This window comes from Lycium barbarum, chromosome 3 (assembly GCF_019175385.1).
Source record: "Lycium barbarum isolate Lr01 chromosome 3, ASM1917538v2, whole genome shotgun sequence".
In the NCBI taxonomy this organism is placed as follows: domain Eukaryota; kingdom Viridiplantae; phylum Streptophyta; class Magnoliopsida; order Solanales; family Solanaceae; genus Lycium; species Lycium barbarum.
The window spans coordinates 145,800,695-145,816,427 of NC_083339.1; the positions used below are offsets into that span (position 1 = coordinate 145,800,695).

At 35.9% G+C, this 15,733-nt stretch overlaps 2 protein-coding genes across 5 annotated transcripts; one reads left to right on the forward strand and one right to left on the reverse strand.

The window, feature by feature from the left end:
- The first annotated feature begins 2,663 nt into the window (after window positions 1-2,663).
- On the forward strand, window positions 2,664-10,390 carry LOC132633392 (protein disulfide isomerase-like 1-6). Its single transcript, XM_060349784.1, has 12 exons — window positions 2,664-3,367; window positions 4,100-4,229; window positions 4,424-4,589; window positions 4,872-4,990; window positions 7,135-7,215; window positions 7,299-7,388; window positions 7,481-7,552; window positions 7,639-7,707; window positions 8,605-8,685; window positions 8,913-9,047; window positions 9,834-9,887; window positions 9,976-10,390. The coding sequence occupies exons 1-12, from the start codon at window positions 2,853-2,855 to the stop codon at window positions 10,069-10,071; spliced, it is 1,608 nt and encodes a 535-aa protein (XP_060205767.1). The 5' UTR covers window positions 2,664-2,852; the 3' UTR covers window positions 10,072-10,390.
- A 640-nt stretch (window positions 10,391-11,030) lies between these two features.
- LOC132633393 (sulfite exporter TauE/SafE family protein 3-like) lies at window positions 11,031-15,616 on the reverse strand. 4 transcript variants are annotated; one of them, XM_060349789.1, is made up of 13 exons: window positions 15,476-15,616; window positions 14,911-15,203; window positions 14,119-14,278; window positions 13,516-13,716; window positions 13,374-13,438; window positions 13,249-13,276; window positions 13,077-13,168; window positions 12,833-12,919; window positions 12,652-12,702; window positions 12,176-12,397; window positions 11,753-11,846; window positions 11,501-11,641; window positions 11,031-11,404 (listed from the first exon to the last, which is right to left on the reverse strand). In XM_060349789.1, the coding sequence occupies exons 2-13, from the start codon at window positions 15,115-15,117 to the stop codon at window positions 11,319-11,321; spliced, it is 1,434 nt and encodes a 477-aa protein (XP_060205772.1). In that variant the 5' UTR covers window positions 15,118-15,203; window positions 15,476-15,616; the 3' UTR covers window positions 11,031-11,318. The 4 variants fall into 4 exon arrangements, with proteins under 4 accessions (XP_060205772.1, XP_060205769.1, XP_060205770.1 ...); XM_060349786.1 differs by having other exon boundaries at window positions 14,911-15,163; window positions 15,249-15,614; XM_060349787.1 differs by having other exon boundaries at window positions 15,343-15,613.
- Window positions 15,617-15,733: the final 117 nt, after the last annotated feature.

A 15,733-nucleotide genomic window follows, 5' to 3' on the forward strand; every position in this document is an offset into this window, starting at 1 on the left:
CCAAAAATCGCGCCAAGTTTCTGGACAAAAATGCCCTTACGCCGCATTGTTACGGACCGTAACTCAGGTTACGGTCCGTCCTTCATTTCGTCATTTGACCACTTCGACGTTACGGCCACCATGCGACGGACCGTACCCTGTGTTACGGTCCGTCCTTCTGAAGCGTAAGTGGTGACAATTACTTGGCAACTCTCTGGAATTTTGGATGATGTTACGGTGAAGGGTTACGGACCGTAACATGAGTTACGGACCGTAACACTAAACCGTAACACTGAAGATTTTATTGAAACTCTCTGGAAATTTAGCTCATGTTACGGTGACATGTTACGGACCGTAACATGAGTTACGGACCGTAACACTTCACCGTAACACTGATGGTTTCAATGAAACTTTCTGGAAATTCAGGCCTTGTTACGGTTCAAAGGTACGAACCGTAACATGAGTTACGGACACCGTTACGGTCCGTAACATGAGTTACGGACCGTCGCTTAGCTCAAATTTGTCCGTTTTTCCAGCATTACTTCTCATTTCCGATCCTTAGTTAATCAACCCTATAAAACACAAAAATAACATAAGAAACAATATAAAAACACTTAAAATCAAGCAATATTTCTAGTTACAAAGGCATAAAATGTGCCAAAATTCACGGCACATCAAAGGGTATGGATGAATTATTTCCCAAAGTTCAGGGGTAATTTTGGCCCTTTTCCGTTATTAATGAGAAACACCAATCCCGAGTCCGGAACCAAAATGCCCCCAAAAAAATCACTTTGAACCAAAATACCCTAGCAAAAAAAAATGTTACAAAAGTATCTTTAACGCGGTAAAATACTACGCTAAAGTACTTAACCGTAATGGCCCCGTTAAGTTCTTTAGTGCATTATTTTTTTGCGCTATAGCAATTTCTCTCTCCACTATAGCGCAGTAAAATACTGCGCTATAGGACTCCACCATTTTTCACAAACAGCCTCTTATTACATTTTCACTCCTTTTTACGTAGTTTAGCCGTATATTTATCATGCTTTGAGATTCCGGAACTTCAATATTTTATATAGAACCCTACTTATATTTATACAATTAATAAGATAGGCTCAATACATCAAGAATACGCAATACTTTGTATTGTCGTTTTAGTGGTTGAAAAGTACTCGAAGTCCTTTTTTGTTTGAAGACTTGTGGTCATTAGCTTTACGTCATTTATCTTTTAGGATTTCGTCTTATTTTTAGTTTAATGCTTAACTTTATTTCGAATGTGTCACGTTTTTTTTTATTATCAATTTAGGATGTGAAACTATAAACAATAATAAAGACTAAGATAATATTTATAAATATGCAAAAAATATATAATATTTACGATAAACTGTACAACACTAATGTATATACACTATCGAGGATGGGTCCCACATGTAGTATGCCGGAGACTATCCCTAGGCCTAAGGCTCATACCATCCTCACCGCCCTCGCCATCATCTCCATCGCCCTTTTCCTCTTAATAACCGGGCGCTCCAAGTCATGATCATCTCCTTTTCCCCTGGCCCGTGCGCCCTTGACTAGAATGTGCTTCTTCTTGGGATCTAGTCCCGCTCGCACGGGCAGAACCTCATCATGACCTGGGTTTGGAAACTCGGACTCTTCCTCGTCAGGAGTTGCCACCGCGGGCACCGAAGGATGAACTTAAAAAATATATAATAATTAGTACCATTTCTTATTTATATTGAATCCATTAACGTTTGTTGAATAATCAAACCTGTGTGTTAACGGGCGCCTGAGTAGGCTCCTGAGATGGGTTTGGTGGTGAATATTAGGTAGTCTCCTGGAAGAGATGTTGTTCGAAGTCCAAGTAAAGGTTATAAAAATTAAATAAATATTTACCTTATATTGAATAAAATTAATTTTAAGTAAAAAACTTACATGCGCCTCGGTAGTCTTATGAGAAGACACCTCTGCCTCGGCAGGCTGATGAGAATGCTCCTGAATGGGTCGCTCCTGTGGACCCACTCGCGCCAAATCCTAAAATATGAAAAAAACGAAATATAAGTAACATAGATATTTAAAATAAGTACTTTAAATAATCAAATATGTATATTAAATATTGACCTTATATTGAATAAAACAAATTTTAATAAAAAGCTTACCTGTGGCTCGACAGTCACATGGGAAGACACTGCTGGCTCGGCAGACCCATGAGAAAACGCCTAAGTGGGTGGCTCTGGTGGACCCGCTGACGCTGAATCCTAAAATATAAATTATTACTAAATAATGAGTAACATATATATATTTAAAATAAATAATTTAAATGAACAAATAAGTATTTTAAATACTAACCGGGATCAAAAACTCATCGAAGTCAAGAATCCTGGCTCCCTCTAAATTCCTCACAGACCGCTCATCAGCTAATGAAGCGCGTAACGCCGCCCAATCGACGTTAATTATACATATGTACTAATATGTAATACTATATTAAATTAAATATTCAAGATTTTATTTTTGCATTACTGTTCCAATATTATTAGTTTCTCCTTAATTAATTTTTATTTTAATAATATCTGTATAATTAATTTCTACATTAGTAGTCGTATACATAATTTGTCTCTGAACCAAAACGATCCCTTAATGGTGGCGCGATTGACGTTCAATTTAACGTATTTACTTATTATAGACTCTGGTCGGAAATGCTCCTCCTATTTCTTCCGTGTCTTCACCCTTTGCACTTCTTTTCTCTCTCTCACTTCACACTGGAGATCTTTCCAACATATTCATCACTCAAAATCACCATAGATCCCAGTCAAATTTGCAGCCATTTTCAGTAGAAAACCAACAAAAATTGGATCTTTACACTCAATAGTCAAACCATGTATACTCCAAAACCCATTTCAAGATTCATCTTTTTCTCCTTACTCCTTCTTCTCTTGCTCAACTTCTTAACTCCATCAATTTCTTCAGAGCTTGACTTAACTGATGAAGATGGTGATGACGTGGAAGGTCTGGAAGAACTCATAGCATTAGATGAACAAGAAGAAAATCCCCAAGTGGCCCACCACGAAAAACCCACGGAAGCTGAGTTTGTAAGTAAAGCTCAAAGAATAGTACTTGAACTTAACAATGACAATACTAAGAGAGCAATTCATGGAAATGAGTATGTTTTAGTTCTTGGTTATGCTCCTTGGTGCGTTAGGAGTGCTGAGTTAATGCCCAAATTTGCTGAGGCTGCTACTGCTCTTAAAGAATTAGGGAGTTCTTTGTTGATGGCTAAGATTGATGCTGAAAGATACCCTAAAGTTGCTTCTACCCTTGAGATCAGAGGGTTTCCTACTTTGCTTTTGTTTGTTAATGGGACTTCTCAACCTTACACTGGTGGATTCTCCGCGTAAGCAGTTTTTTCATCGAATTGCAAGTTATACTACTTTTTGTATAGTTTTTGGATATCTGAATTTTAATTTTAAAATATTGAGTTGATATAATCTAATTTAGTGACTTTCGTAAAACGAGAAGTGCCACATAAATTGGGACGGAGGGACTATTAAAGATTAGTTAAATTGACTTTCGGAAGACGAAAAGTGCGACATAAATTGGGGCGGAGGGAGTAGTAAAAGATTAGTTAAACTGACTTTCGGAAAATGAGAAGTGCCACATAAATTGAGACGCGGGGAGTAGTAAAAGATTAGTCAAATTGACTTTTCGAAAACTAACAGTGTCACATAAATTGGGATGGAGGGAGTAGTAAAAGATTAGTCAAGTTGACTTTCGGAAAACAAAAAGTGCCGCATAAATTGGGACATAGATAGGAGGAAGCAAGTAAGGGCAGCCCGGTGCACTAAGCTCCCGCTATGCGCGGGGTCCGGGGAAGGGCCGGACCACAAGGGTCTATTGTACGTAGCCTTACCTTGCATTTCTGCAAGAGGCTGTTTCCACGGCTCGAACCCGTGACCTCCTGGTCACATGGCAGCAACTTTACCAGTTACGCCAAGGCTCCCCTTCATAGGAGGAAGCAAGTACATTAATAAAATTAGGAGGACAGGCTTGTGTAGATCTTTATGTTGTACTTTCATATGTGCATCCGAATTGTTGATTCACATTTGTGCCACTGGATGTTAATCAGGGAAGAACTTGTAATCTGGGCAAGGAAGAAGACAGGTGTACCTATTATTAGAATTAGCTCAGATGCTGAGGCAAGCCACTTCCTCAAGAAGCATTCAATGTTTGTGGTTGGTCTGTTTGAGAAATTTGAGGTATGAACACTTAACAACTTTATTCACTCTTCAACTCATAGTTTGGTTAAAAGCATAGTAGGGCATTTTTGGTGTTTACCTTCTTGTTTTAATCGAACTTCCCCCATCTCACCAAAATTTAAATAGGTTACTGAACAGAAAAATCTGTGGAATTTGCTTCTAACATGCACATTGCTTCATGTATAATCACACAGGGACCTGATTATGATGCATTTAGAAAAGCAGCCGAAATGGACAATGAAATCCAGTTTGTGGAAACTAGCAATGCAGAAATTGCCAAGCACCTCTTCCCCGATTTTAAGTCAGCCAGTCTTTTCCTTGGTCTAGTTAAAAGCGAGCCAGAGAAATACACAGAATATGGTAGGTTTTCTATTATTAAATTCCAGAGATACATTTGACACCCCTTTATTGCTCAAGCATTACTATTCTCGTTGTTCTTGACTATGCCTGAAGCTGAGCAATTAAATCTACAACTACTTATTCGTTGGATGGCTAAAAGCTTGTAAAGATTAGATGGATATATCATTCCCTGATCTCTAGGAGATTTTTTTAATGTTTGAATCTTGACTTGATTTTTCTCTTTCAGTAGCATTGCGTTGCTTAATAAAATTTCACTATTCACATCATTGATGTGGTTTGCAGAAGGAACCTTCTCTACAGATGGAATCTTGCAGTTTTTGGATGATAATAAGTTCCCCTTAATTACAGCACTTACTGAACTTAACGCTGCTAGAGTTTACTCCAGCACAAGCAAACTTCAGGTAACTGTTGGGCCTGACTCATTGTACTTCATATCATTTTCTGTTTCCCAAAAGTATTTGACATTTCCATGTATTCATAATTCATATGCTTGTGCACTTCTTCGTATTTCATAATACAAAGACTTGCATCTATGAAAGATAGGTGAAGAAAACAAAGGCTGTTCTCCTGTACTGTTGAAACAATGTTAGCCTTTGATATTTGTGGAAACACTTGTATATCAGTGTTCATTTAATCTAATTCATCTTTGGGCTGGTATAGAGTTAGCAGTTTTATCCATGAGAAGTAGAAGGTCAGCCGTAACACTAATAATTTCTACTTTTTTTCTTGCGTGGACATTTTACTTTCACCAATAATAAATGTTAACACACCTATAATAACCACAAGGCTGGCTCGGTTGGTCAAGCATGGGACTTCCATAATGGAGGTCTCAAGTTTGAAACCCCTTGCCTACGACAACAGGGTATTTTTGCCTTCTGGGTTGAGCTCGTCACACGAGGCTTGCCTAGTGCGGGTTATCTCTCCTGTGTGGTTTGCGGCTATTGCACTTTACCCTGTGTGCACCCGAAGGGTAGTGGCTAGGGGTGTTCATAGTTCGGTTTGGGTCGGTTATTGATTAAAACCATAACCAAACCAATTTAGTCGGTTTTTAAATGTCTAAAACCATAACCAAACCAAATAAAATAATAACCACCGGTTTGGTTATTGTCGGTTTGGTTCGATTTTTCGGTTTATGACTAGCAGCTATGAGACTTATCAGTAAAACATTAAAAGGTTGAAAAAGACATGTCTTTTTTTTTTTGTTCAAACGATAACTTTTATTTATAGTTTAAGGTGGAACATATATCATAGAAACACTTTCACTATTAGTGATAGTGTAGTACTCAAGTTACCCAAAGTTACTAAACTATTACATATAGAGCTAAAAACTAACTTAGTAGTGGCTGCAGCATTTTTGTCATCTTAATACACATACATGGGAATAAAGTAGAGCATAGGAGTTTTTAGTTGTTGTTACAAACATACATAATAATTAAACATAAAGACTACCTAAAATTAAAATGAAAATATATGAAATAAAAAAACTGTGTAATGATCACAAACTTTGGGGCAGTACTTTCATTTTTGCCCTCAATTCTCCCATTTTATTTAAAAAACTGTGTAATGATCCAAACTTTATATGTTTTTCTACCATTATCCCCAAGGCTAGGGGCTCGATTACAAGGAGTTATTCTTTTCTGCTTTTTAGGAGGATTACCCACGGAAGAAGTATTAGGGCATTACCATGTGCTTGAGTTGCAGCAAATGCTGATGTTACTGAAGTATCTTCTATAATCAACCTCTGTCCTTTTCATAAGAAAAGTATTAGAAGTTTAGGACTCATTCAGACAAGAAAAAAGAAAGGTATAAATTCGAAAAAAGAAGAAGAAACAACCTAATCAAATGACTGACAAAGAAAGGCTAAAAATTTAAGTTAAAGACATTAGACTCTAACTTGAGCTTCTGTTAGTAGGTTTACACTTAAACATTTAAAAGAGTTAAAAGACTTAAAGACATGGGCTTGGACATATTCTTAACAACATGGGCCTTAAACAATCATGTGAAATAAGTAGATCAAAAATCAAATTAATGATTAAAAGGTATAAAATATTTATAATTATTTATGAAAAACTAATATTATACATATAAATAATTATAAAATTTATGTATATAATTTATCGGTTTGGTTCAGTTATTTATTCGGTTATTTTTTAATAGAACCATAACCAAACCAAATATAATCGGTTTTTAAAATTTAAAACCAAATCAAACCAAATGTCGGTTTTTTAATCGGTTTGGTTAAATTTTCGGTTTGGTTTTGGTTTTAACCAAAACTGTGAACAGCCCTAGTAGTGGCTGCGGGTTCCCTTGTTATCAAAAACAAAACACCTATAATAAGAGGAGGAAACTGCTGAAGAAGTTCGTTACGATTCTGAGCATCTATAGTTGTTTAATATCAAGCTGGAGTTAGGGCTGTTGGATAGAGATTTTCTGTTATCAAACATTGTAATGTATATCTAGTTCTTGCATTTTTGAAGCAGACTGTAATCATGCACTAATGTGCTTGTGATAATTGTTGGATTACCTATGCTTCAATGCCATATAGGTGTTGATAATTGCTGAGCCTGATGACTTCAAGAAACTTGTGGAACCTTTGCAAAATGTTGCAAGAAAGTTCAAATCAAAGGTTTCTCTCTTGTCTGGATCTAGTGAAGCAAATTACTCTTCCTTTCTAGATTTGTGTGATTGACATCTGCCTTTTGATTGCAGATAATGTTCATACTTGTAGATATTAGAGAGGACAATCTTGCAAAGCCCTTCCTTACTATGTTTGGTCTAGAAGAATCACAAGACGCTGTTGTTAGTTTTCTACTGAAGTATTTTTCAACTTCTTGATACAAGCTGTTTATCAAGTTTCCTCAGACAAACCTTTCCATTGTGTGGATGCACAGGTAGTATCTTTCAACTACAGTAGCAGCTTGAAGTATTTGTTGGAGTCAGATGCCACACCAGCAAGCATAGAAGTATCAATATCTCTCTGTTCGTTTTCTCTTTCTAGGCTTCTTCAAATTGTGATCTGAACTTCACATTGTTGATTTTGTTTCTGCAGGACTTTTGTTCAGGTCTTCTGAATGGGACTGTGTCATCATACTACAAATCACAACCAATTCCTGATAACGTAAGTTCTCTTAACAATAATCTCATGATGTCAATTTATGTTTTGGCAATCAGGAAAACATTATTCACAGTTCTTTAGCTTGCCTAATTCAAGTTATGTTGGTAGTATAATACTTGTATCTATCATAATGGTCTGGTAATTTCCCTAATAGCTGACTGAAAGATGCTCTGGATTTACAGAGAATGTTTCCATTTATTGGAATGACTTATTACACAATGTTGGTTACACGGTAAAAATAACTAGAAGAGGAAAATATGAAAAATTATACTGCTGTTTATTTAGCATTTGAACATCATAAGACAAATGGTACTTGTGGACTCTCTAGGCCGTGTTGAACCAGCCAATAAATATCAAACTAGTCTTGTGGACTAGTTTGATATTTATTGGCTGTTTATTTAGATTTCCTTTAGCTGACATTGATGTTGTCACAACAACCAAAAAAAAAAAGGGTTACTTGACAAAACCTCAACTTTCCTATAACATGGCAAAAAGTGTCTATGAATGTATGCAAACCATCCATTCAATCAACAATGACGTTATACTTGTAATAATATCTCAACAGGCTTTTCTTGTGTTACTCAATATCAGTTCATTGTTTGAGCATAAACTTCACTAGTTCTGATCATTTCTGCTGGAGCATCAATTTATCTACATGTTCTGGAGCATCCTTTTCGTGCCATAACATACTTTGTGGTCTGCTTCATCTCTGCTCCAGATTTTGTTATGATGTTTGATCAACTTCTACTCTGGTCTAATCTGAAGTTGTTTAATCCCATAATTCCTATTACAAATGCAGCTTATGTTTTTTGATCTGTTCCTTTTTGCTTGAATTTGATGTAGTTATGTTTATACAATAATGTTTTATCAACTCCAAAAACCTTTGCTCTGTAATTGCAGAAGAACATGAGCATTCTGACAGTTGTTGGTAAGACCTTTGATGAATTGATCCTGAACAGTCCCGCAAACATTCTTCTAGAGGTTTGTAATGCTTTGCTCAGATCAGACACTTGTTGAAAGTTTAGTCTCATATTCTATGTGTTTGTTAGAGTTCTTGTGCATTTGGTACATGAATTATCTGCGGAGGAAAAATGACATAAATATATAATGACCCATATTTCTTCCTTTAATGAGTAACTCACATTAAAGATATTCTGCGATGTGGATAATGTTATAATTCTATAATAATGTATCTTGTGTTATTGAAGATACACACACCATGGTGCATAACTTGTGAAACCACAAGCAAGCAAATGGAGAAGTTGGCCAAGCATTTCAAAGGCTTGGATAACTTGATCTTTGCAAGGATAGATGCTTCCCTAAATGAACACCCGAAATTACAGGTGAGGATAGTAAATAATTTACTCCTTTGCTTTAAATTGATACGTTGCTCGGATCTTTTATATTTAAGATGAAAAAATTTCCATCTGAATATTTTGTTCAGTCGGTCTGGAATATGCATTAAGTTACCAACAACAACTACGCCTCAGTCCAAACAAGTTGGGCCGTTATATGAATCCTCACTGTCCATGATTCTCTGTATAAATTCATCTCAAACCAATATTTTGCAGAATATGCATTAGGTTACGACTCCCTTAAGCATACCTATATATATGACATAAGGTTGAGTTTTCCAATTCGGAGAATTGGATTGTATATAGAGCAAGGAATGAATTGACAGTTCCCGTAATGTCAAATGACAAACCGTTCCCCCAGAATTTACTTCAGATTGATGGTCCCGTAAATCACTATCCATCACTAATAAGAAACTAGATTGATGTTCTGTAATACACTATGCCGGTAATGAAATGCCTAATTGGACTCTGTTACATTATTTTATATCTTGAAATAGTTTCGCACCAGTTCTATCATATATTATTCGTGCTAGAGAAATAGTTAAATTATTTCTTTGTCAAACATAAAGTGGCTGTTGTACACAATTTCTTAGGAGGCATAACTGCGAAGAGTCACATTTTTATGCTGATGAATGTGGCCAGAAGCAGTATCTCACGATGCAATTTAATATGGAAAAAGCAAAATTTAAACAAGCGCTCATGAAATGGCACCGAGATAGTTAATGATTATGATGAACTTATTATTTTGACTATGCTTTTAACAACAATATGCAGGTTGATGATTATCCAACACTTCTCTTCTACTCAGCAGATGACAAGACAAATCCGGTAAGTTTAACGACAATACAGTAGGATGGTTTATTATTCTTGCTCCCCATTTTAATGGCTTCCCTACTACTTGAATTTCCTTATGTAGATACCGTTTCCTACAAAATCAAGTGTAAAAGATTTGGCTACACTCATCAACAAGAATTTGAAAGCACAAGATCCTGAAATCAGAGATGAACTGTAGGAAACAGTTGCATGCAGGGACAAGCTAATTCGCTTGAAGATGAGGATAATTATACAACATATATAGAGACGTCATGCCAGTTATATGAGTAGATTTTTTATAGAGTTGCTCAATGAATGAATTGAGTTGAGATAGACGTCCACAGTTGAGTAGACTAGTAATAGTCCTCCAATTAGCATATTAATGTTACAAACATGAATAATTCTGTAACCCCTTCCAAAATCTGAAATTAAATCCTTGACGACTCATGTAAACATGCAGAGACATACTGTACCTCGCTGGAATTTACTTCTAATAGAAAAATCCTCTTTCATTTTCATCGTCAAGGTCAACATCTTAAAAGCCTTATAAAAAAAAGCAAAAAAAAAAAAAAAAAAAAAGAACATCTTAAAAGCTGATGAAGTTTTCTTCCATTTATTTTTCTCTCGGTACCACTCATCATCAATCAAATAGTTCCTAAAAGATAACCCTTAATACATGTTGGGTTTGCATCGTTTGATTTGACTTTCAATAGTCACCGTATACAAATCGTTTTAGTTGTCTAATGACAGAGTTGGAACTTTATAACTTAACACTTAATAATACATTGTAAATTGCTTTAGAGTGATAATTTCGAACTACAGTGTATTATAGCTGAATCTTGCAAAGGCAAATATGAGTTGAGAAGTGCTCATCATGATTGCATAACATTTAACCTATACAAGGACTAGCAAATCAGCCACATTAATGTGAACCAAAAATAAATAAATAGAAGACCATTGTTCTGTACACATCGAGAGATGAAATATTGAATCAATTTATGTTTACACTACGAAGAATGCAAGGACCACGCAGAATGTTTAGATAGTTGATTTCCAGAGAAGACTAGAGGGAACATCGATAATGACCAAATATCTGATACAGATACTGAATTTGAGCTAAGAACCAAAGGAGAATGCTACAACTACTGCTAAGCTAACTAAGAAAAATAAGGGTAATTTCATTCATGAGCCTCTGAATGGGCAAAACTCAGTACATATAGTGAATTACAAGATAGGGACTAAACTGTAATAAGAGAACTTACAATGGTATTTAAATAATAAAGCAATTAACTAAAGGGACCCAAATGCAAGACATAAAACCTTGCAATGTTTACTAATTTAATAGCTATGTCGCCCATCCAAAGCTCAGGGTACAACCTCAATAAGCAACTCAATTTCAGGCCATTTCCATATCGTATCAATATCTACGTGGAATTTAAATTTTTGCTAAGGATTATATGCACAGATATTATCAAACCCCATATGTTGTCCTCCCTCGATCTTTTTAATTGTATCTGCTATGCCAAATCCACCTGCAGACATAAACAGATAAATGAGCAAATGATCAAAATTAGTGAATGCTTCCACTTACTTGAAAAATATCTGAGTGAAAATTAGAAGAAACTTGCCTAATGATATTGCGCTCACAAAGATTGTGAGAGCCAAAACGAAGATAATCACAGATGCTCTACCAACTATGCTAATTATTCTTCGTACAACATGCTGTCCCACTAAAGCTGCAATACTGGCCACAGCAATAAAATACAGTGCTGAAACATAATCAGAGAAAATAAAACCGGTTAGTAACAAAGTAAACAGATTCTCACGTTTCTTCATTTTATCGATCATTACTAGGAAAGGTTTCAAAGCGTCGTCCTTACCATATCGTACTGGAAAACGCCCTAGCAAGTAATATTGTATGACGGACATGGAGGAGGAAAATATCATCACAAAGGCAGCAGTAGCACTTGACACCTACATTTATAAAATTCTATAAGAAACAGTCTGACAAATTGAAAAAAAATACCAAGTTACTAATCCACTCACTACAAAAAACGCTGGAATTAGTCACTAAATTGCTCGTAGCCAACAAAATATCTGATAATTCGTCGCTAAATAGGATTAGTGATGAAATTTGCTGTTTAACTACAGAAAATTCCAGCTTTTTAGTAGTGACTATATGGCTGTGAGTAACTCTTTGAGAAATTATTAACTGTTTAATTTACGAAGTCCAAGATATTTCTCTCTTTAATCAGAGGGACGTTAAACCGAACTTTAGAGGTATTAAAAGAGATGAAATGCACCTGAGGAGGAATCCCTAGCTCAAGAAACAATGGACCCAAAATGAATCCTCCACCAAGACCTAGCAGGCCACCAACTATCCCAGCCAAAATGCCGCAGCAACAGTACAGAATCAACTGATGCACTTTCCACGTTATTACTGCTTCCCCAGTTGAAAGAGTCGCTCTCGATCCCCTGTACAAGCAAATTGCTTCATACGCAGAAGCTCCAACAGTGATTGGGAGCTGAAAAGTCAGATAAAAAGAAATTTTAACTTCGGTAGTCGAAATTCTCTTTTTAAGTGAACGAGAAGCTCGTTGGCTCATTTGACACGACCAGAAAACACAGGCAAGCTACAAAGTTATCAATTACCACGTAAGCTCAGATCACACAACTTATAGTCTAATTCATTTCTGTCGGGCAAACATTTACATGTGAATGAGGAGGGGGAATTACTCTGAGAAACAGTTCCATTTACATGTAAATAACAATTAATTACCTGCAAGAGGCTTAAGATCCAATATGTTGTTGAACAAGTTGGTGCATAATTCTGTAAAGTAAAAAAAAAAAAAAAAGACGCTCCAAATCAGTAAAGCCAATTTTGCATGAAAGTGTACAGAATGCAATCATTACGGTGTAAAAGCTCTTGAGAAAAGGCAAGCAGTAGTAAAAGCAGGAACCTTGGAGACATGAAGAAATAGGATTATGATCCAGACAGCAATAAGTCTGGAGACATCCTTCCAGTACATATTATCAAAAATAGAGACCTGAAGTAGTTCAAGAAATCAGCATTGAAGAAATGTCGCATCTAAATCAGAAAAAAAAACACAAACCAGGATTTTGTTTATAACGAGTCAAGTGGATTGGGACGGACAGAAAAATTTAGTGTGTGAAAAAATTTGTGACACGGGGAGTATTAATTACCTCCTTTGCTTTATAAACTTCATTTGTAAAAGTACAATCGTTTTTTGGACCTCCAGGTATAAGCTTGTATGCAACTTCTTCACCACCAGTATCTGATTTCAGTTTTAGAATATTAGTCAGAAATTCAAAAATACTTGATGAGGTGTAGATGATAGAGAAGATGCACACTCACCATTAGATGTTGAGCGCCTAGCTGCTTCCTGGATGTGAAAGAAAGATTTATTAAGAAATAAGAATGTATATTGAAAGCATTCTTGTCTTGTACTCTATAATCACAGAAAAGGACAAAGAGACAACCTTTTTAATAATAGTTTCTTTCTTCCATGTCTCAATGCCCTTGAAGAATGCCTTGGTTGATGCACCTGCAAGTCCCATAAACAATTAGAATACGCGCAGTTGACAAAATGGATCAAATTGCAGCTGGAAATAGCAGTGTTACCTAAGAAAAGAATCATCAATAAGACTGTAACCATCCACTCAGCAAAAAGTACATTTAGTACAACTCCAATACTGATCCCTAACAACAACATTGGTTGGAAAAGATGAGCTAGATCATAATCGATGATGGGCAGGTCAAGTGATGGATGCCTCAGCTTAAGACTGTAGTAGACAGTTGCACCCGCTGCACCAGTGATCATACCTGGCAAGAAAAGCAAATAGCTCAAAAATAACTTAAACCAAGGAGAAAATGTTGTTGCTAAATTTGTTTAATATAGTAATCATAAAAGGACAAAGGAACCTTTCCCTTCTGTCTTTTGGGACTCCTCTCACAAGCAGAGGAGGAGCTAGGTTTTGAGTTGACGGGTTCTAGATTCTAAAAAATGCAACTTACTGGGTCCTTGATAAATTATTTATACATATTAAGATAATTTTTAAACACAAATACAGAGTTTGAGCCAAAGCTACTACGTTCTGCCGAGCTATCAAAAAGACACAAAGTACTTGCAAGCACTTTGGAGTAATATCTAAAGAGAAATTTAACCTCTTAAAATCAAGTTCCAATTACAAATGTGTGTAAATAAAGTTATAGATGAATTCTTACATTTTGATATTGCAGTTGATGTTTTTGGATCAAATCCAATGATCAAAGTAAGCATGGGAACAAAGATACCGCCTCCCCCAACACCTCCTACACTCCCAAAAGCAGCACCAAAGAATCCAATTACTGAACCAACAATCACTCTCCACCCAAATTCCAGTTCCTGCAATCCATACAACCCTTCAGTAGTAATAACATCCACTTCTTGACATCAACAGTTTGCCCAAAAATTGAAACAGCCAAAAGAATAAAAAGATTCAGCAAGTCAATCAGTCTGACAGAGGCGGATGCAGCTTATGCGTTACGGGTTCAACTGAATCCAGTATTTCGACATGGGACATGTGTGTGCGTGAAATCCCACTAATTTTTGACAAGTGTAAAGTTTTGAACGCATAATTTCAAAAGTACAATGGATTTAGTGCTAAGAACCTCAGGGGTTGTTTGGTTTCTGGTTAGAGTTATGCATGTATTAGTAATGCAGGGATTAGTTATATACGATTAGTTATGCTTTTTTTTTTTTGGTAACTAGTTATGCAGTATTTAGTTATTCATGTACTTAATTATTCCATCTTCTACCCGGCATAAACTAATACATAAATTCCCACATGACTTATATATGTATTAGTTATGCGAGATTGTAAACTGGTAACCAAACACCGCACTTGGTGTTCTGAACTTTATACATAGCAACTAACAGCTAACAAAAAACTAATCTTGGAAATGGTCAACGAAGGCAAAATATGGTGGAGGAATAGAGAGGAAAGAAAGATACTATAATGTAGAAGAAAGACTTACAGGCCAAACATGGTGGTAATGCATTATTTCACTCTTTAACCTAAGAAGATTGAATAGGTCAAACAAGTAATTTGACTCAGTGCTATGAGTTGTTCCATTGTTGCTCAAAGTTGACTCATCTGAAATTTGCTCCCCAGACGCAACAATAGCTAAAGCTAGAACAAGCAAACAATTCACAACAACTGGATATGTTCTCAAATCCTCCATCAATTGCCAAATTCTCACTTTGTTTTTGCTCTTAACTTCCACTCTTCTTAAATAATCAAGAATAAAAGATTGGTCAAGTCAGAAACCTGGAAAAGAAGCTCAAATTAAAAAGCAAGAAAACCAAGAATTACCAAAGTAGATATAGAAAAATAGCAACTCTGGGGAATAAAATATGAAAAAAAAAAAAAAAGCAACTTGAGAGTTCAACAAATCCAATCTTTATACGGATGAGACAACTTATTTGGCAGTGGTCCAACAACCCGAGTAAAGATGAAGAGCTGCAACTAGTGAAGGTAGATTTTAGCTTTTGACAACGTTTGAAATTAATCCAACTTGAACTTCTCTCTGTCAGCCTTACCAAGCACTGGCCAGTAGTTTTTGACAGCTGGTGGTACTGTCACTGCCAATTTAAATGCTAAAATTTGAGATGTTTCTAAGTATTGTTTCCTTCTATAAATCCAATGAAGTCTTTTTTAATGCATAAGACGTAAATTAAGATATGGGAAACTCGGGGTACTGAATTATTGCGTGTATTCTTATCATATAACACTAACCAACCAATAAGCATCGCCTCACGTAGAAATGTCAATTTCAAAGTAATAGTAGTAAAAAGAGA

Coding starts and splice junctions, on each gene's coding strand:
- LOC132633392 (XM_060349784.1), top strand. CDS start 2,853: ATGTATACTCCAAAACCCATTTCAAGATTCATCTTTTTCTCCTTACTC. Junction 4,590..4,871: donor AGAGAAATACACAGAATATG/GTAGGTTTTCTA, acceptor TGTGGTTTGCAG/AAGGAACCTTCTCTACAGAT. Junction 9,048..9,833: donor ATGAACACCCGAAATTACAG/GTGAGGATAGTA, acceptor AACAATATGCAG/GTTGATGATTATCCAACACT.
- LOC132633393 (XM_060349789.1), bottom strand. CDS start 15,117: ATGGAGGATTTGAGAACATATCCAGTTGTTGTGAATTGTTTGCTTGTT. Junction 13,169..13,248: donor TAGGCGCTCAACATCTAATG/GTGAGTGTGCAT, acceptor AACTGAAATCAG/ATACTGGTGGTGAAGAAGTT. Junction 12,398..12,651: donor GGATCTTAAGCCTCTTGCAG/GTAATTAATTGT, acceptor CTGACTTTTCAG/CTCCCAATCACTGTTGGAGC.